The sequence below is a fragment of the Beta vulgaris genome, chromosome 9, assembly GCF_026745355.1.
Source record: "Beta vulgaris subsp. vulgaris cultivar EL10 chromosome 9, EL10.2, whole genome shotgun sequence".
Taxonomy (NCBI): domain Eukaryota; kingdom Viridiplantae; phylum Streptophyta; class Magnoliopsida; order Caryophyllales; family Amaranthaceae; genus Beta; species Beta vulgaris.
The window spans coordinates 51,988,098-52,010,612 of NC_079210.1; the positions used below are offsets into that span (position 1 = coordinate 51,988,098).

Consider the following 22,515-nt stretch of genomic DNA (forward strand, 5'->3'; position numbering starts at 1 on the left):
CAAGCATAATTATCAGTAAGAATCCTTTCAGCCTGATTTAAACTCCGCGCCCCAAGACTCTGTCCTTTTAAGGAATGTAACATAGAAATATGCGAAGTAGATGTAGGGAATTTGATGCAAAGACTTGGCTGACTAGTAATTCGAATTCCGATGAATACGCCAAACTTTTTTCATCAGCAATGCACGGTTATGAACGTAACACTACGTAGTCCGAGTCCCCCAGCCCTTTAGGCATATTGCAAACAATCTTTCCGTCGCCAAGCAATTCCTTTCCCTGAAGGTTTAGCCCAAAAAAATCTCGATACCATGGCATCCACCTTTTTAGCAATGGTTGTTGGAAGAAAAAACAGAAGTATGTGAGCAATTGAAGCAATGAGAACCGAGTTGATAAGAATCAGTTGCCAGCTTGTGATAAGGGGTATGACTCCATGCAGTAATACGTTGTGAGATTTTATCCAGTAAATAGTGAAATGCTGAGTCTTTTTCCCCTGAATATCCACTGGTGTACCAAGATATGTTCCCAAGAACTTGTAGCCTCCAATTGAGAATACTTTTATACTCAGTGAGCACCCTTGAGGAATATTAGGACTAAATTTCACATATGACTTGGTGAGACTTATCATTTGACCCGAATCAAGCAGAAACGTGCGAGAGTCTTGAAACTTTCGTACAAGAAACAGTAGTAGCCTTAAAGAAAAGAAGAGCATCATCAGCAAAAAAAAGATGGGAAATAGGAGGTGCGTACCTGTGTGCTTTAATACCATCAAAGTGCCGAATATCTGTGGCTTGTGTTAGCATACGGGACAAGATATCCATACAGAACAAAAACAAATATGGGGAAATAGGATCCCCCTGCCTTAGCCACATTGAGGAGTGAAGGCCTCCGAAACCTGTCCATTGACTAGAATTCGATATGTGACAGTAGAGATGCATTGTTGAATCAATCGTAACCAATGTTCAGGAAACCCATATGCTCTGAGAACTCTTAAAAGAAACACCCAGTTAACACGATCATAGGCCTTATTCATGTCTAGTTTAATCCCCCAAGATGTACATTCCCACGACGATGTTTATTGATGACGTGAGTGAGCTCATGACTAATCAAAATGTTGTCGTCCATATCCGCCCGGAATAAAGGCACTTTGATATTCACTGATCAGTCCTGTAACAAGGCCGTAATCTGTTTACCAAACATTTTGACGCACATTTGTAAATGTGTTGCATAAACTAATCGGCCGAAATTGAGTAACCTCTTCGGATTAGGACCTTTAGGTAGTAAGACAATAAGCGATTGGTTCCATTCCCGCAAAATGAATCCCGTGGTAAGAAATCGACTAACCGCCTGGAATACCGGTACCCCTAGCAGTCCCAAGTGCGTTTTGAAAAATTCTGCTGTAGAACCGTCTAACCCTGGAGACTTAGCTTCCCAATTCCAAACATGGCATCATGAATTTCTAATTCTGAAAAAGGAATAAGGAGTTGTTGTTGCTGGATAGCAGAAAGTTGTGGAAGATTTAGTTCCCGAAGCAACAATCCAATATTTTCATCATACGCTGGATCAGCTCCGTAAAAGGAGAAGGTAGTAAGCCTTTTTAAAATGTCGCGAGATTTCAATGGAGATAGCATGAACATCATCAGTCCAATCACCCTCCGCAGTTTTGAGGAGATAAATGTAAGCCGAACGTTGTTTCTGTTTCAATTTATTAAAAAAGAACTTGTAGAAGTTCACCATCCTGAAAAACTTATCCTTAGAACGTTGCGACCAGTAAGTATGAGCCAAATTAGCCTGGCGCATTAACTGTTGTCTTGACTCATAAAATCATTTCCTTGCTGAAATTACAATAGGCCAGCGCAAGTAGTTAATTGTCAGAAATATCCTTCCAATCAATACCCCATACTACCTTGTGATCCAAACACCATCTCTTTAGATCTTGACGTAATAATGAAAGATGTTTGGTAAAACAGTACATAGAAGATCCTGCAATGGCCTTTTCCAAACAGGTGATAATATTCGGAATATCTGAATGTGTAAGGCACCAATTTTCAAACTGGTAGGGTCGCCGCCGAGGAATAATGGTGGCGCTGACTGGTAAAATATTGCGAGTGATCAGAATGAGGATTGGAAAATGTTTCATAACTAAGCGGATATTTTAATCCATGCTGGCGACCCATATGTACGATCAAGATGCTCAAGAATCAAACCTGACCCTTCTCGGTTATTTGTCCAAGTAAACCGAGGTCCCACAAAAGGAATATCTTGTAATTCTAAATCATGTTTCCAATTAGTAAAATCCTCCCATCCCCTAATAGTGCATCCCACCTAATTTGTCCTCATAATGATCTAATTGGTTTATATCACCAATAATGAGAAAATCGGATAGGAGATAATAATTGGAAACAGGTGAGCCCACACATTGGGCGTAGTTGATGACTCGGTTCCCCGTACAAGAACAAAACGTACCATTCATTCCATTATTACAGAGATTTTACAAAAAACATAGTTACACATAGAACTAAGTACAGTCACATCATAAGGAGCCCAGCAAAAAACAACCACTCCTCCACTAGCACCTACAGCATCAACCCAACTACACTACGTGGCCTAGTACTATGAACAAACCCTGTACATGATGTACTGTAGATTTTGTTTCCTGCAAAACAAAAACATTGGACGTACGGTAGATGTTAACCAGAGTATATACGGAATTATCGGAGCGTCCCTGGACGTCAAACCCCGACAATTGAGCGAGAGGATATTCATGGAATAAGGTGGTGACCGATCTGGGTCAGTCACTACCACTAGGAGAATCATCTGACAATTTTCCATCATTGAAAAACGACGATCAATCTTGTCAGCTTCATGTGATAATTGGTGGCCTCATCATCATTACTTTAATGCGTTGAAAATCCATTTTCCCGTGGAAGTGGTGGAGAAGTTGCTGCATTGCGCTTTTTGGAAGCTTTGGAAGTGACTTCATCACCAGGTTCAACTCCCATGGATCGTGCCATGGACACATCAGTCAATGCCTTAGTCTGAATCCCAGTTGGTGCAAATCCACCTTTAGTTTCCCATTGTGCAAAACGGTGTCTTTTACTGCTTTGGCTTGCTGAACTAGAGTCCCCGAGCAAATCATCCACCCCGTCAATAGAGTAGCTGCGAATATGGCGTTTCCGACCACATATTTCACCCTCTTGGTCGGACGAACGCGGTGGTCGCATAGTGCGCCATTCACTAGGTCCAGCCTCATTTGGTGCCGGTGGTGGATTCCATGTCCATCCTTGTTCTACCAGAGCCTCAAGAGTGCCATTCCCATGTAAATCATTCCAAGCACCAGTAGGACTAGTAGCAAAATGCTGACAGTTTCCCCCATCCACGCCATTACCCGTACCCGTATCTGGAATAGGATCCTTGCTAACAACATCTGCACGAAAGGTGGTTGGAAGTCTTGTGGTAATACCCAGGTGTCTACGAAAAGGTCGTGGCCTCCGAACTGAGCCCTCGGCCGCTGCATGGCCACTCGACGGATCACCCCCTACCCTCGTCGAAGCCCCTCGCATCACATTTGTTTTATTTCCCGGCCTTTGAACCGTCCCACAAGTAATATCATCCACACCAACACGCCTCCCCGACAACGCCACCACTTCTTGTGGTTCATTTTCCCTGTTAACACTGTCGACAGAACCGCTGGAAAAAGTCATGGGTGGATTTGTATGTGCCTCAGATTCACGGCCTGAAGGATTATTTGGTTGCGAAGGAATGTTAGGTGGTTCAGGCGAATGCTCGTGTAAACTCGGTGAATCAACATTGCATGGTTCCTCCTCGGAACTCGAATCAACCATATGAATTTCAACATGCCTCTCGTCAAACATAAAGGGATCGTTTTCCGGAACAAACCTTGCCAAATTTACACGAGCATTGCGATAAATAAAACGATCAGGTAGTCCTTTGAGAATATTTGTGTAAAGCGGAGTCTCAATGGGGCCAAACATTAAAGTCAATCCGTCATGCTCAAACTCCGAAAACCTTCGATGAATAATATGATGAGCATCATAGGCGGACATAGGACACCTAGCAGTATGATGGCCTACACACCCACATTGCTTACAAAATTTAAAAAACACCTTCATACCTAAAGTACACCCACACCACTTCACCATCATCTAAAGGCAAGAAACAACCTGGGACAAGTGGACGAGAAAGATCAACTAGTAATTTCGCACAAGAAAACTTCCCTAGTTAACCCAGGCCCGGTATCCTCCACAAATTCCACCACACCACATGTGATAGTACACGGCAAGTCCAGTCATGCTCGAGAAATCGCCATGGCAGGTTGTGAACTCTCACCCAGATAGTGGCTAAATTAAAATTGATGGTAGAAGGCACCTGATTAGCTGAACTAGAACGAAAGGTAAGTAATTTACCATCAATAACAGTGGTGTGACACTCAAGTAATGCATCACGATCGCGTTGGTCTTGGCACTCGAAGATATAGTAATCACCAGTTCGAAGCACCCTAAAGAACCGCGAGTGACCCAGTGATTATTCACTATATTAGTGATGAAGCTTTGAAGGTGGCGCTATCAAAAAACCGCCCAACAACTGAGTGAGTCCACTCAATATTTGGTAAGCGCGGTGGTTGGAACGATGGTTGTGGAACGAAAAACACCCATGCGATTGTGTATGGAGCGAATGGGAAGGTTTTCAGTTTGCGTGGTTTGGGTTCCAGTACTCATTGTAGTTATATATAGGTTTGCAAGGAAAAAAACAACAGTAAAGAAAAGCAGTGAAATTTTTCGGATTTGGGTGAGTAATAATACACGAACAGTGATAAAAAGGAAGTAAGAACAAAGCAAACCTGGAAGAAATTACTATTCACCGCCACGAATCCACACTTAATTCATGCATGCTGCCAGGTGTTGATCAACAAGGCAAGAAAAGCGGCTGAAGATTGAGGAAAGGAAAGGCGGCTGAAAGATTGGAATTCCACCGAAGGAAGAAATCCAGCTGGCTCACAATTGTTAGTGAGATAGGCTCTCAATTTTTAGTGAGAGAAAAGTTTTTATGTCTTTACGCCTAGCATTTTATGTATATGTTGAATGGAGTACACCTTAGGAATATCGATCGACTAGCATCAGATGTACCATATTAATATAATTGTTGATGTAGTCATTTTGCCTATTCCTCCTAATTAAGGATGTCTTGGCCTAATAGTTAAGATTGAGGTGCTGTGGATGATAGGTCACAGATTCAAATCCCCCTTCCCCTTCTTTGTACGGTTTCCCTTCCCCTTCTTTGTACGGTTTTCGTGGCTCATATGGATAATTTTTTTTTGCAATATTCCTCCTTTCCTACTAGGCAACTAATGTATAATAGATCGTCATTGCCATCCCATAAAAAATGAACATTATTAGAGCTTAATAAATAAATGTCATTTTAATATGGAATTGTAGTAAAATGTCTTTAATTTATTTTCTTTTTGATCTGATGTAGTGTATAGAAAGGTGCAAAGATAATTACGTAGATGTGACAGAAGTATTTGCTAATTAGCATGAAGCATTTATTGCGTAAAAAAAAGGGAGGTTAAGAGAAAGAAAAAGCGTGATAGTGAGTTTCACTATGACTTCATTTGATGCGTATAGGCTTGGATGATTGGTAGAGAGAAAGATAGGTAACGATAAATTGGGCCTTTTTTTTAATATAATAAAAATAAAAGGGGCTGTTACTTTAATTATAAAAATATAAAATAAAAATTACAACATTAATGATTGTATTTCTATATACTTTACAAATTCATATTCACATTGGCATATTTTATTAATAAACAAGAGATTTGCTTACGTAAAGCAAGGTGGTTCACACAATGTTTGTTTTATTTTGTCTAATTGTGTTTTTCATGCACTTTTCATCCTACGTTAAACAAATGGAGTATTAAAATGACAAAGTATAAATATTTAATTTGGTTAGTTGGATTGGAGCAATCACAAACGAAGATATTATTTGTACACATAATGGTGTTTAAAAGCTTGGCCATCCTTGAACAATTTCCAATAGACAGTTTACCTAGATAAAGATAAATTGCATTTAGTTTAATTTGGTGCTTTGTCTTCTCGTGAAACTATCTAAAATTAAATTTATTAGGCTAGTTTGGTCCTAATAAGTTTTGATTTTCCTTTATGTTTACACTTGATTGTACCTGATCAATCCCAATTAAACTTGATCATCACTAAAATTTATATTTTCAAGTGAAATATACACCTCCTTAATAAAATCTTGCAAATATGTATTAAAATTTCGGGTCGATAACTATCATTTAATTTCACTAAAAAAAAATAGCATGCTTTCAAAGACACAATATAATGTTTAGCAATTCATATATGTCCTTTGTTTGCCCCTCAAATTGTTGTCACACCACTAACAAAATATATTCTCACATGTACCCAAGTTTCAAATAGAAATATCTAAAATCCCACTTAAGTCATATTATATATTGACTACGAAAAGGGACAATGTTACACTGAAGATCATGAAAATCTCATTAAAAATACAACTAATCAAATTCATATGTTAATGGAGTATTAAGCAATGCTTAAATCAAGGAAATACAAGATTATTTGAAATTCATTGCAACGTTTATCCCCATAACATTCCACATGAATTGATTTCGATTAATGAGAAAGCAAATTGTCTTAATTTTTTGGGTTATTGTTGGTGCTTCTTAACTAGCTCCGTGGCCTATCCGGCCCTCTATTGCTCGAATTTTGACGCAAAACCACAATTAAATCCACAAATGCACTAAGAATGTACCTATATTGTTTTTTCTCATTCAACCTTAAGTAACAAAATAATAGTTCTTCTAAGAAATCCCAATCTACCCTTTGATTGTTGTTAATCCTTGCTTCTAATATTTCTTGCATGGACCTCCTAAAATCTTGATATGGACTTGGTGACACTGTTAGGAGTGCAATGCAATCTTCTATTCCTCCCGGAATCACCAACGTGTCATCCTTAACAAAGTCGTCGGGGTGGGCCCGGGTGTCCACCGTGGAGGCTGAAGTGGACCCGCCGTCCTCGGAGGTTGATGTGGTCCCCACATGACTCATCCTCGCCTCCTCGATTAACGAGCTTGAGGAGACTGGGGAGGTAAAAAAACGATGGAACCCACAAAGGTCAGAAGGGGGAGTAAAGAATCTCGGGGAGTCAAATAGTATCCCTACTCCCTTAAGAGTAATATCATCTTTTGGGCCTAGTTGATACTCTTGAGCTTTTCCTTTCTGTTTACTATTACGAGTAAATTCGTAATCAATATTGTTATGGTTGTTATTATCATGGTCTTGAGTGTACAATGACTTAAAATTCTCGATAAGGAATTTATCGATGTCTTCTAAGGTGGCCGCTGTCTCATTATTGTGGTTGTGATTATCTTGATAATTCTTTCGAGACTTGCGATCGCCGTTAAACGAGAGGCTCTTGGGGTGCTTGCACCCTGATAAGATCTTGCTAGTGGTGGAGGAGAGGGAACTATGAGAAAATTGTAGGTGTGGAGTTTGTTTTTTGATCTTGGAGAGGTATTCTTGTAGGGATTTTTGGAGGTTCTTAGGCATGTTGTTGTTTGTATTTTTTTTTCTTTGATTTGGTTAAAGTTGAGGAAGGAGTATTTGATGTTAACAAAACAAAGATTATATATAGTAGTGGTGACAAAAGGGTTTGGCTAATTTATTAGTTATATATTGAATATTATTAAGGTACCTATCTAAGGTAACATAAGATATTTGTATTAATGCTCTTGAAAACCTTGACGTTTTTAATGCCTCAATCCACCTGAATATAGAAATCAGTGAAAGAGTAGTTACCATATATGCTCCCAAGATTTTGACCTCCTCAGATCTCTTATTAAAGCAAGAAAATTAATTTTTAAGGCAAGTTACTCTATATGCAAAAATATGCAATGGATGATTTTGTACTCAATTTGTCAGATGTTGGACGTTATGTCTACATTATGTGAAGAGCTAAACTAGCATTGATTTCAATTTTGCTCCCATAGTTTTACATTACGCTCAAGAATTAAAATAGTGGCTGGTTGTAGTATTAACCAAACAAACAATTCCCGTTCGGTAGTATTGTGGTTTTATATGTTTTTATTTTTATTTTCAAAGTTATATGATATATGTATATAACGAATTAAAAAATTAGTCGAATTTATTGGGAGCATGATGATTTTGAAAACTGACAATTGAAAAGTGAAAACCACTTTTTCTGATTTTCAGTTTTTGATTTTTAGTTTTCAAAAAAACTGAAAACTGAAAACAAAAAAACGATAACGAACGGGCTCTTACATACCTTTTTCTTGACTCAAATATCCAGTAGAGAATGCCTTGTTTTTATTATATGTCACAGTGCACATTAGAGAAAAAAATTATTATCTCGTAGTGTTTGACCTGTGTGTGATATTACTCCTAGTTTTTAATTTTGTGTTTTAAAATTTTAAGATCAACTTTAAGTGCTCTTCATCTTATCTTTCGTGATTGTATCTAAATTGGAATTATTTGAGATTATTGAAGTTTATTTTATGAACCTAATTGGATTATTAAACCTGAAACTTTATAAGGTGAAAAGGACGCACTATACCCTTAGTATGGCTCAGCTGATAATATCATAATTGTTTGAGTTTTGGTGGTAATTGAGTAGAAGATATTATTGCGATTTGCGAGTATCAAAGTAGAATGACACATCGGATATTGGTAGATATTGCGAGTGTTCGCATAGGATTATGGAATAATCTCTGAAGATATAAGCATTTAATTACTTGACTTTGGCGGTCGATTGAATCACTCTCTTAACTCGAGCGTTTAAAAAAGTAATTATAAAGTCGATTTATTTTTCAAATTACCCCTTATACTATTGCTTTTATTTTAGATTGCCACCATTAAACGGATTCCACTAATAAATCATCAATTTTCACACGGAATGTTCCATTTTTTTTTTCTCATAGATACATCAATTGGTTATCTAAAATTAAAACAATCATACTTCCTCCGTCCCATAATATAGTTCTTGTTTCTATTTTGGGAGTCAAACTTTAAAAATTTGACCAAATATTCTCATTAATATATACAAAAAAATATACTCATATAGGGTCTTATTAGATTCGCCTCAATGTCTACATTCATAATATCAACTTTTATATTTTTTACTAATAATATAAAATAGAAGATACTGTAGGTCAAAAATATGTCTTGAAAACTACACCAAAAGAAACCGGAACTATATTTTACACCAAAAAATATGTCTTGGAAACTACAAATGAGAATATTCGGTCAAAGATTTTAAAGTCTGACCACCAAAAATGAAATAGGCACTATATTATGGGACGGAGGGAGTAGAATAGAGGGAATATAAGATTGTTATTAAAAAGAAAAAGTATTTATAAGATATTTATTTCCGAAAAGTCAACCTTATAAGATGGTTATAAGTAAAAAATTCTTCCTCCCAACCAAAAAAAAGTCACATAATCCAAAAAGAACACAATAGTAGTAGTATTACTCAAGGTGGTCTGCCTTCTCGCATTGCTCATTTGCTTGCCCAATGGGCAGTACAAATGAAGTCAACCTCTAAGTAAGCTACATCATGCATCTAAAATCTAGAATGGTCAGTCTTATTGCATTGCTTTCCCAATGCGTGGTACAAACTCAAACCCAAAGTTACATCAATACATCATCTACTATCATCATGTTTTGTTTATCTAAGGTGGCAAGAAAACCACCAAATCAACATGAAGTCCCTCTCATTATATTAGTCTTTCCTCTTGCTTGCTGTTTTTCATGCCTCATCCTTCATCAGTCATCATCATATATATGCTACCATTGGCCATGTAGGTTGTACATAGACGGATACGAAAATGGGTACAGATTCGGGTATGGAGACGAAAAACGACAATATTTTGAAATTTTAGAAATGGTACGCTTACCCGTTGTGGTATGTCTACACCCGTAGAGGATACATATTGTATCGGACATGGGTACAGGTACAAATACGTGACCTAAAATAAAGAAGTATATGTGCTATATAGTTGGCCATTGCTCTATTCTTGATAATCAGTATCTATGAATATGACCATTGTTAGGCCATTAATAGTTCACATTAGATCATCATGCCACTCAAAATGGACGTTAATCGCATGCAAAAGTACTAAAAAGCCTTTTGAAACATGTAACACTTTATGTTACTGTAGTGGCAAATCTTGGACCAAAAACTTAATAGGGTCAAGTTTTGATCGCACTAAACATTATATTAGAAGTTGCATTTTTAGCCATTATGCTCTAAGGTGTTTGTATCTCTATTATATAAGCCAAGGGAGGAGGTGTGATGTCCTCTTTTGAAGTGACTAAAATATCTTTAATGATCTAATTAATGGAATGAAAAAAATTACAAAAGCAAATCATTAAAAATTCTCATTCCAACTTGCCATTTAAAACAAGTTTAAAATGGTATATGCATCAAATAGTTCAATCAAAAATTAAATGGACAAAATATTTAATTATACCTTATTAAAAAAAGATGGCATACATAACGTGCACATGAAAAGTCTGAACATTCACTACCTTTGATACTCTTTCATTCAGTTAAACCAACTCATTATTTTTGTTCTTTCTGTTCAATATTCATTCACAAAAAATTAATGTTAACAATCACTCACAACCTTTTTATTTTTTTTACATTAGCGAATTAATATATCTAAATTCATCTAACTGTTGAATTTTTCATATTTAAGTTTAATCATAAATAAAGTACGAATGAAGTATCTAATAGAATAAAATTTTGAAATTAACGCACGCATCGCATGCATATGAAGGCTAGTATATATATAATACAACTTGTGTATTATATCTAGATATGCAAACAAGGAAAAATCGAGGCCAGAACCTTACAAACCCCAACTAATTTGATCCTCTCTTGTCTGTTAATTTGTGTATGGTTCTATAAATTTTAGGTCCATCTTGAGATTTTATGGGTTTTAGACATAACATAAATAAGGGTATCTATCTTAAAGACATGTTCTAACATACATGTATTCTACACAAAAATATACAAGTTTCAATTAAAAGAGTGTGTACCTTCTCTTTAATATAATAAGTGAATAACATTGTTTTAATAGATTAAAGAACATACATAACATATTTCATGTAATAAATATTTATATTATTATCCGTTGGCAATATAAAGATTTAAATTAACATATACTTTAAAGGTGAATTTCGAGAACCCCAAAAGTTGGACAAGATAAAAAAAAGGGGGTCACCAAATACAGCTCCCTTTTAACTCATCCACTAGTGGAAAAATGAAGAAGGGCTGCGCTGAAAAAGGCCTGTAGGGCTGTGCTTTTTGACAGCAGCCCTTTCAGTAGCAGCCCTTCACTTTTTAAGTAGGACTGCGCTAGAAAAGCGCAGCCCTTAAGCTAGAAGGGCTGCGCTAGTTAGGAAAAAGCGCAACCCTTCTAGCTCAGAAGGGCTGCGCTAGTTAGGAAAAAGCGCAGCCCTTCTGAGCTAGAAGGGCTGCGCTAGTTAGGAAAAAGCGCAGCCCTTATGAGCTAGAAGGGCTGCGCTTTTTCCTAACTAGCGCAGCCCTTCCTACCAAAAAAAAAAAAAAATAATTTTTTTTTTTTGACATTTTTTTACTCATAATCTCACATTTTCTGAAATTAAACAGAAGAGAAGAGAAACGAAACGAAAATGAAAATACTAAACCCAAAACAAAAAAAAGAATGAAACGAAAATGAAAAAAACGAACAAAGAGAAGTATACAAGAACATTAATCAAAACAAAGAGAAGTATACAAGAACATTCATCAAAATAAAGAAAGAGAAGTATACAAGAACATTAATCAAAACAAAGAGAAGTATACGAGAACATTAATCAAAATAAACAAAGAGAAGTATACAAGAACATTAATCAAAACAAAGAGAATGAAGTATACAAGAACATTAATCAAAATAAACAAAGAGAAGTATACAAGAACATTAATCAAAATAAACAAAGAGAAGTATACAAGAACATTATAGATCTGAAAATACAAGAACTACCTCCAAATATTAACCTAATAATGTTTAAATACATAAAACAAAACCCTAATACATAATTTAAGGGAAAAAAAAATTCGGAAAAACTTAAAATGGCTATTTGGAGGCTTAAACGAACTTGGATGGCTTAAAAAGCCTAAACGTCACAGCATAGCGGTGTGTTTGACTCGTTGGCTCGTTCCGCTTCCGAAAAGGTATCACAATAGGCAATCGGACTCCGTCGGCATGATTCGTGCAAATCATTTCAGCGTTTTTGTCGCAACATTTCTGGGAGTTTTTGAGAGGATTAGAGAGAAGGAGGAGAGGAGGAGGGATGTGAGAGAAGGAAGAAAAGGAATGATGAGGGACGTGAGAGAGGAGAGAGAAGAATGAGGGATATATTTGACGAATCCCGCTTAATATTTGAAGCCCGCGAACTTGAAATTTTCAAATTTTTTTTAAGAAGGGTTGCACTTTTCTTCAAAAGCGCAGCCCTACTTAGTCAGAAGGGCTGCGCTTTTATAAAAAAGCGCAGCCCTTCTGTTGTGTAGGGCCGCGCTTTTGTACAAAAGCGCAGCCCTTCACTAGTAGGGTTGCGCTTTTAGAAAAAGCGCAACCCTTCCTCCGCAGCCCTTCCTTTTTTTCCCCTAGTATTACAATATAGTCCCACTTTATGTATTGAAAACTAGTATTTGGACCCTGACGTTGTTCCGGGTTGGTATTGTGTTTTCGAACTTGATATGCATTTTTTTCCATTCCCACTAAAATATATTAAGGAAAATTCAACATTTAAAAGATACAGATATAATAATGTGGACGCTTATAAGATGATTAAAAGTAGGTTGAGATGGTAATTGTGTCATGTTACATTATAATAGCAAGAGGTCACGGGTTCAAATCTTGTTGCAAGCTAATCTCATAGGATCATTTGAACCCTCAAGTGAGTCCCCTTCATCTTACAAAAAAATGCCTAATTTCAAATTAAAATTAGATGGTCTCTTATAAGACTAACTCAATTTGCACATAGGTCACAATTTTTTTTTGTTTCTATCTCTTTGCTTTTTTTTAATTTCAGTCTCCATCCACATCTTGCTTATTTTCACAGTCTCGTTAAGTCTAGCTCCGCCCCTGATCGCTATTTCATGAAATTCGTCATAACTTCGATATTCATTATATTCATGAAAACGTTTCATATCGCACAATTCATATAACAATACCATAGCGCGAGCTACCATAAAACTTATTTATAAAGGGATTGTGGATGTTAGCAGAAGACATTGCATACTTTTCATAGGTATAATATAACCTATAAGGCTATAACGAGTAACACTCCGAAAGACGCAAATTCGTCAATTCCTTTAGAACAACTAGAAACTCTCATAAGTCATACGCAAATTCGTCACTCATACGCTAATTCCAAAGCTCGAATTGCAGAAGCTCGAATTGCAGGTTGTTGTTTTGTTCCTTAGATGAATCTACTTGTTTTGTTGCGGATTTTGGTGTGGAATTGCGATTTTTAAAGTCTACTTCATGTGATTATTCATGCGATTGGTTTTATGCGGTTGTTATTGTTTGTTTCATGAATTCAACTTATTTTTTCTTTATCTCATGAAGTATATGTTATTTCATGTTTTCAGGGATGGATAGTTTACATGTTATAAACTTATGATTCCAATGAATTTCTGGTATAACTTGTTAATTCATGTTTGTATATTTCATGGAACAAAATGATAAGAAAATTTCTTGTTTACATGTTATAAACTTATGATTCCAATGAATTTCTGGTATAACTTGTTAATTCATGTTTGTATTTTCCATGGAACAAAATGATAAGAAAATTTCTTGTTTACATGTTATAAACTTATGATTCCAATGAATTTCTGGTATAACTTCTTAATTCATGTTTGTATTTTTCATGGAACAAAATGATAAGAAAATTTCTTGTTTAATTTCGTCAAATCAATTTTTCAAGTGACCTGTCATCCTCGGGCCCAGGCTCAGGGACGGGCCTGGTGGTTAGTTATTGTGAAAATATACATTGACACTAATCCGATAACATATTAGTATGTAATAACATTTACTTGATGTATGTTAGAAATAAACATAATCAACGTTACATTAGGATATGAATAGTGCAATAGTAAAAAAAGTTGCAATAATAGAAGGATGGAGGAAGTAGTTATTAGCTTATGAACTGTGGAGTTGTGTATGTATTAACTTAGTTTGTGATAATACTGATTTAGCAGCCTAATTTTATGAAGTATTCAGATTTCCAAGGCTTATGATCATTCTGGACCTTGTGAGATGCTAATGCATTATCGTTCATTTTATACTTGTAGGTTTGTTCATGTGAGGAATTGTTTGTGCTGAGCTCAATGGCTGCACAGGTTGAAGTTGAAGTTCTTGAGGAAAGGCTGAAGTCTTTTCTCTGTCAGTTGCAAGCAGAATCCGGGATTCTTGACCGGATCATATATAAAAACAAGAATCAGCATCGGAGATCCTCCTATTTTCAGTATTTATTAAAGGTTCTTCTGCTAAATGTTGCTATGTCTACAAATTTCATTTTTTTTTAAATTTTGGTTTGTTGGATCATGTTTGTCGTTTTTGTAGTATATACATATCAAATTCATGCTACTGATTTTTACCTTTTGTTACCATCACTATTTTGCATTTCCTTGTGATATAGGTAAGAAGAAATCTAAAGCTTTTTCATTCAATTCACATGGAAGAGCTTTTAGATTCATGTTTTAATGTATTCACTGGAAGAAAAGCCAAACAAAAGGCACATCTTCTGGAAAGGTAAGGGAGCTGTGTATGTTCAGCTTGATTTTATTCTTATTTTTCATGTAAGTGAAAATTTGGGGAAGAATTTTGACGAGGAGTTTTCCTTTCTGTAAAGTAGTATAACTTTGAAGAATATTTTTACGAGTAGATTTGCTGAAGAAACCTCAAAAGCGTCTATTGTTGCTATCATATTTTGGAAGTAGCCATAATTCTCTTTTAAAGGAATTATCTAATTTGACTTCAAGGGGTGAGGAAGTAGCCATATTAGGTGTGACTCAAATTCTTTATTCTTGAAATCGCTAAGATCAGTTTATCTCCAGAACATCATTAGGGACCCAACCACAGTTCCAAATGATCTTTCTCCCTCCCCCCCCTGCCCCTGTGAGTTTGATTTTGATCCTCAATTAGCCTACACTTTGGACCTGTTTGGTATGGAAATGATGTTTGAAAGTGTGATTTCTGTTTTTTTTTTTTGTTTTTTTGGCATTTGCTTACTGATATAAAGCAAACCTTGTGATCTTGATAGAAACTAGGGTTTGGAAAGATATCACTAACAAATTGTGCGGGGTCCACCTTCTAATAGCCATTCCTTGGTTGAGCTGATGGAACTTCTGTTGGGGATACTTTGGAACTCTAACAACATCAACTTTTTAGCTGTTACGGAGTGTCAACTTATCACTGGTGTTTGTCAAATGTTGTTTTCGAGTACTATTAAGACAAGTTTAGAAAAATTAAAAATTAAGACAAGTTCAGATTAAACAAGATAAATTTAGTATAAATAAGTTGAACAGAAGAGACCTTTAGTCACCAAAAATTGATGTGGCTTGGGAGAAGAAAAGACAGTTGTTTATTTTACTACTTGTAGCCAATGTATATAAACAACATTTTCCATCCTTTTCTCCACAGTTTGAAGAGGAGGAAATGTGACAGTGGAAGATTCAATTTCATGGAACGTCTTCATGGGGCAGCACGCCTGCTATCCGAGGTGTGAAATAATATGTCCTCTGTCTCTCTTTCTTCCTCTCCCCTTCCCTCATGTCGTGTTATCTTAGATTCTTCCCTGCTCCCTCACCCCTGCAAGTTTCCTTTTTTTCTTTCTTTATTTTTTCAGAAGAGAGTAGGGTGAGGGTGGGGCTCTAGTGCTCTACCCATGAAATCTAAACTTGTTTTTTCTTAATTGTAGCTATATGAATATGAAGCCTTGTTTTAACTTTGAATTGACGCTGTGCATTTGATGTACAATTTACTATATTCTTGAATTTAAATTAACCTATCATCTACTGAATTTTTATATGGTGCCATACATGATACAGCTACTCAATAATTACTTGTTAATGACATGTTCTTATACTGTTGTCAATTTTGGTGCTGCAGATGGTTGAGCCGATGCTGAAGGCAGCTACGCATCCTTTGTGTTTTGCTTAGATGAATCTCTGAAATTAATGATTGTATCTTGTTAGCTTACATGCGAAGTGCACTAATTCGTGTTTTCTGCTCAAGTAGGGTCTTTTTGGTTGATGATTTAATGACAACCACAAAAATATCTGGGTTCTTCCTTGACTTTCTTACAGCGAAATATCTACTCTGCTTGCCCGTTCATTTTTCACGGGGTTCTCTGTAATGATTCTTGCTCTGCTTGCTCGCCTCAGAGTTTTGGTTCAGCAGGTAAGAGTCTGTTTATCTTCTTTGAACTTTTATTATGTTTATTATGTCACCTAAAGCTTGTCTAAATTCATTATTGGATCCAATGGTTTGGTACATTGAGTTACTGGCCATAGTATTATTTACAAAATCTCTTAGACAGCAGAATTTTGTGCCACTTTTACTTTTAACCAGTTGGCTTCCAACCTTTTGTTTATCGATACTAGAAATCAAATTTGAGTTGTATTTCTTGATGCTCTTTCATTGATATACGGAACACAAATGGTTTTTGTGGACCACTGCAGAGAACTCACCCAAACCACCAGTTCTCTTTACTTATGCCAGAAAAAAGGGAAAGGAGCATTAGAGTGAGGGCAATTAGTTGAGATCATCCTTCAAGAGTCAGTGACCGAGGGTACTAGCGGGAGTCCCTAAATAGTCAGTCAGATAGTTTCTTAAACAACTAAACTGGGGAAAGACCCTCTTCTGGTCTTTCTTTATTTCGGCCTTGCGGCCCTTAGCTTTCTCCCAGGAATGACACAATGGCAATAGGAGAAATCCCACTATTATGGTGGGAAAGTTAAAATCCCATGAGAAGAAAAGAAAAAAGTGGAAATTTTCGCCGATTAATGTTGGTGTAACTAAACAGGTAAGGAGAAAGAGCTAAATAGAGGCTATCCAGAAAATTTCTTGTAAGAAAGTGTAATGGGAGAGAACCTCATCTCTCAAAATGTTTGGGGGTTGTAACTTGTAAGTGATTGGATTTTCCTGATTTTGTCAATATTGCAACTACCCTGATTTTCTCTTAATTCCTTGTTATCTGGTTCCTTACCTCAAAGTTCATAGTACTCCACGGAGCATCTAAAACTTTTATCTTTTTGTTAGCAATAGTCGTCGTGTTTTTCTTATGATTATATGTCATATTTTCTTGATCATATGTGACATTGTGGTCATGTCACCGAAGAACAATCTGAGTCTAGCATGAATATACCTGAATAAGAGTATGTTGTGCAGGCCTACTCCTCAGCTATAATCTTTCCCTTATCTTATGGGAGTTCTGCATGGTAGAAACAATCATGATCAAGTTTGAGAATCTACTTTGGAACCTGCTCCCTATAGGGTAAGGTTTTGTGTATTTGACCTCATCGAACCAACCTTGGGTGTGAGTGAGATCCACACTGAATTATGTGTCATCGTCATCATTGTAATGCTATGAGCTCTTGTGCAATTGCGTTTAGAAATCTAAAATCGTGCTCTCTTATTCACTTGGATTTACTCTTGTATTACTTTTCCTCTTTCCAAAATCACAAGCTCCTAGGATGAGCATACTTGTTATTGTTGTGTGAACATAAGTTGTATCCCCGTATGGGCCAATTGACCAAGTTGGTAAAAAAAAAGTGATCCTCCATGACAATTTGGTAAAAAGAAGGGCTCTAGCGACAAATTGGTAAAAAAATTGAGCTCCGGCCTCCAGCGACATTTAGGCCAAATTTTTTCTATAATTTTACGATTTGATCCAAACGTGCACTTTATAAGATTTTATTTCGAATTGGGTAAATAGTGTCTAGTGAAAAGAGAACTTAATTAGATAAAAACACGAAAAATCTATATAAAAAGCATGTAAATGCACATATTGAATGTTGATCAAGCTGAAAAATCATAGAAAATATGGCCGAAATGTCGCTAGGAATCCATTTTATTTACCAAATTGTCGTCAAAACTCGTTTCATTTACTTAAATGTCGTCTTAGCTCATTTTTGTTTTACCAACTTGTCGCTGGAGCTCAATTTTTTTTACCAATTTGTCGATAAAGCAAATTTTTTTACCAAATTGTCGTTGAGGGTAATTTTTTCTTACCAATTTGGTCAATTGGCAGGGTGCGTAGAGCCTTCGGAAGGGAACAAATGGCACTCTGATTACTAGCAGATACTGGACTAATTTGTACTTTGCATGTTGAATGACCTTTTGCAACTAATATAGGCTTCGCTAGCCACTTTGTTTTCTAGATCAGTCAATTACTTGGTATCTGGCCGTGAGAAGAATTACTAGTGTCTTGGCTACTGCTTGGTCAATCAATATATTTCTATATATTACTCCTCCTTTCTCTTAATATAGGCTACATGTGTTCGAGGGTCACTCACTCACTTGTAAGGAATTGGGTTAAGGCTCTGTTTGGCAACACATTTAAGTCACCTTAAATGAGTAGGTGCTAAAAGTTTAAGTCACCTAAAATAAATAGTCGTGTTTGTGATAAGAGCTTAAATAAAATTTCAAGCTAAAAAATTGACTGAAATCGAGTTGCTATCAGATATAGCATCTCAATTTAAGGTGCTGAAATTTTCAGCTACCTTATCCGATCGCTCCTTTCAGCTACCTTGTCAATTTCAGCTCTATTTCAGCTTATGTTCCCAAACATAAACTTAAAGTAACATATCTATCTTTCACTCTTTTGACTTTTTCATCTCAACCTGTCCATCATACTTTTCCAATATAGCAATATAATCTTTCTTTGGGGTTCATGGTACCATTGAGGGTCACTAGTATTAGTATAGGGTAATTCGGGAAGATTTAAAGTTTAACTTACGAAATAGAAACTATAGTGGTCCATTTTTTTTTGGAACGGCCTAAAATAGAAAGATCACATATATTAAAGAAATGGAGGGAGTATTTACTATGCTAATTGCTAAGTAGGTGCATTGTCTGTAGAGGAGGTGAAGTTTGGGAATGAGAAAGCCAGGTCTTGGTGATAAGGCTTAACAATCTGTGCAGAGCCTTTTCAATCAATTTTCAGTTGGTTGTTAATGCTTGTATATTGATTTCACCATTTCAGTTGAAAGTTCAAGTTATACTTCTGCAAAATTCTATCCGTCTTAGTAGCTGATGTTTTCTGCATGATACAGATGCTACTGGATGTTGTTTCTGTGTTCAATGAAGTCTCTTCCCTTGCTCAGAAGAAACAGTCCATAAAAATAACTCGAGATGGAATAGAGGTAACGTGTTGCATCATCACAGTTTCTTTGTTTCAGTCTTCTGCTTCTTTTTCGAAGAGCTTTGCATCTCTATTGAGCTCAATGACCAATAATGATTTAGGTTTTCCGCGAGTATCATCCTACAATGGAGGAGGAGGAAGTTCTGGTCCTGGAGGGTGTGTGGAAAACAGATAAATTTGTGTTGGTAGAAACATCTGCTAAAAGCAATATACATCAAGGTGGAAGCTCAGAAACAGTACAAACTCTGGGAACATCTGTGAAGTATCGTAGTATTGGCTCTCTTCTTGGAGGTAACTTCCCCACCTCATCAGCGACCTCTATACATTGTTTCTTTTCTTTTCTTTTCATCCAATGTCCTTGCACACTATAAAAAATTGTAAATCAACCACTTATTTAGCCAGGGAAAAAACGGCGGTATGACGGAAACATTAAAATTACCCTTGAGATTGAATGTTTTCGGCCCATCTTTGAGATCCGGACTTCTTGTATATTTTTTTTGGTGAAAAAAAAAAATGCAATGTATATACATGTATGTTAATTACAGTTGAAGTGCAATTTTTTTGAGTCACTGAAATCCATCATCTTTGATATCTGATCTTCTCTTTTTTACATTGTGTTTACATGCTTATTTCTCTTAGACGATGAATTTGATTCTAAGAAAGCTGATGTAAACGAAGAGGGTGAAGATAGTCTCTCGAACTCCAAGAGGAACAGTCCTGAATCACCACCACCAATGTCCAACGAATACAAAGACCATCATACCGAGCGAACTCAAATGCCTTCATCGACTGAACAAGGCTCTGGAAACGTGTTAAAACCAAATGAAAGTATCCCGTTGGAAGACAGTTCCCTTGCTAGTTCAATGACTTCCCCAATTTCGAGCTCATCTAAGCCTAATTATATGTCAAACAAGAGAGTTGCTTTCATAGCTGTAAAGAAGACTGCTCCATCTTTATCAGAAGCACCAGCTGTATCTCAAGCGAATGATAGTAGTAAAGGCAAGAGACATGATGATGAAGACAGTTCTCTCTTCAGTCTTTTAACAGAGGATGAAACAAGAGGCAGTATTTTTTGAAATATGAATGTAGGATAGTTAGCCGAATAGGATTACATTGACCATTGTGGCATTGTATCGCAAAACAATAATCAAGAAAAAGGTGTATTTAACTAAATCTTAGATAGCTGAACATATACAAGGTATGACTTGTGAGGTTGTCACTTACTCTTCTGTTTTTTTTATTGCTACATTATGTATTACACAAGAATTTAGTCAATGTTAGGCGATGACCTCCCATGTTCGTAGGAGGCATCTCGTGGCGTTCAGCGCTAGGGTCCAGGGAAAGTCCAAAAGCGTTGTAACCTTCAATTTTGGTTGTTTTTGGACATTTTTAGACTTCTCCGAGCCTGGTTATATTTTCTCCCGGAACGTTCCTACGGAGGCCGACATGACTTGTAATGTTGCACGGGTGCTTGTCACCATTTGTGTTGCCTCGAAAAGCCTCTAAACACCCCATTTGTTCATTTCTCTTTAACCATAAAATTGCCTCGAAATGAACGTAAAAGCATCCATATGTTCGTTCTAAGCCACACGACTCATTTCCAATGACCTCCCATGGCCCTAGGAGGCATCCCGTGGCGTTCAAAATTCAGGCCCCGAGAAAGTCCGAAATCGGGTATTATGACCTTCAATTTTGGTTGTTTTTTGGGACATTTTTGGACTTCTCTGGGCCTGGTCATATTTTTTCCTGAAACATTCCTAGGAAAGTCGACGTGGCTTGTGATGTTGCGCGTGTGCTTGACACCATTTGTGTTTGTGTTCAAAGCTTTCGACACCCCATTTGTTCATTTCTCGTGAAACCCAAAATTCTCTCGAAATTAACGTAAAGGCAACCATATATTCGTTCTAAGCCACATGACTCCTTTCCAATGACCTCCCGTGTCCCTAGGAGGCATCCTGTGGGGTTCGGAGCTCGGGCCCCGGGAAAGTCTGAAAGCGTGTATTATAACCTTCAATTTTGGCTGTTTTTGGGACATTTTTGGACTTTTCCGGGCCTGGTCATATTTTCTCCCGAAACGTTCTTAGAAAAGCCGACATGACTTATAACGTTCAGCGGGTGCTTGGCACCATTTGTGTTGCCTCAAAAAGCCTTTAAACACACCATTTCTTAATTTCTCGTGAAACCTTAAATTGCCTCGAAATGAACGTAAAGGCATCCACATATTCGTTCCAAGTCACATGGCTCATTTTCAATGACTTCCTAGGTCCTTAGGAGGCATCCCGTGGCGTTCGGAGCTCTGGCCCTAGGAAAGTCCTAAAGCTTGTATATAACCTCTAATATTGGTTGTCTTTGGGACATTTTTGGACTTCTCCAGGCATACATGGTCATATTTTCTTGAAATGTTCCTAGGAAAGCCGACTTGACTTGTAACATTGAGCGGGTATTTCGCACCATTTGCATTGCATCGAAAAAGTCTTTGAACACCGCGTTTGTTCATTTATAGTGAAATCCAAAATTGTCTCAAAATGAATGTAAATGCATCCATATATTCGTTCCAAGCCACTTGACTCCTTTCCAATGACATCCCATGTCCATAGAAGGCACCCCGTGCCATTCGAATCTCGGGCCACGGGAAAGTACAAAAACATGTATTATAACCTTCAATTTTGGCGATTTTTGGGACATTTTTGGACTCTTCCTGGCCTGGTCATATTTTCTCCTGAAACATTCTTAGGAAAGCGAATGTGACTTGTAACATTGCGCGGTGCTTGGCACATTTGTGTTGCCTCGAAAAAGCCTATGAACACCACATTTGTTCATTTCTCGTGAAATCCAAAATTTAAGATTAAATAACTATTGTTGCATAGAAATCTGTTGTAGTTTTTTTTATTACCGACAAAAGATGTATATAATAGGGCATAGACTATAGATTTAGCTAAGAGATTTTTAGTTGAGAAAATATCATTTTGTGACTGAAGATGATTGAGGCAGGAAAGTCGCTGGTCTTTCAAAGAAATTTTGTCCTCTCGTGTTTCGAAAGTGGGAAAC

General features: G+C 36.8%; 2 protein-coding genes across 2 annotated transcripts; one reads left to right on the top strand and one right to left on the bottom strand.

Annotated features, from left to right (window-relative positions):
- Positions 1-6,564: 6,564 nt before the first annotated feature.
- LOC104904662 (transcription repressor OFP14) lies at positions 6,565-7,635 on the bottom strand. The gene has a single exon (XM_010692993.3). It carries the CDS (start codon positions 7,600-7,602, stop codon positions 6,721-6,723), a length of 882 nt encoding a protein of 293 aa, XP_010691295.1. The 5' UTR covers positions 7,603-7,635; the 3' UTR covers positions 6,565-6,720.
- A 6,684-nt stretch (positions 7,636-14,319) lies between these two features.
- LOC104904663 (hypothetical protein) lies at positions 14,320-20,791 on the top strand. Its single transcript, XM_057391802.1, has 9 exons — positions 14,320-14,352; positions 14,441-14,578; positions 14,740-14,852; positions 15,744-15,822; positions 16,212-16,240; positions 16,409-16,502; positions 19,379-19,468; positions 19,569-19,758; positions 20,107-20,791. The coding sequence occupies exons 1-9, from the start codon at positions 14,335-14,337 to the stop codon at positions 20,541-20,543; spliced, it is 1,188 nt and encodes a 395-aa protein (XP_057247785.1). The 5' UTR covers positions 14,320-14,334; the 3' UTR covers positions 20,544-20,791.
- The last annotated feature ends 1,724 nt before the right edge of the window (positions 20,792-22,515 follow it).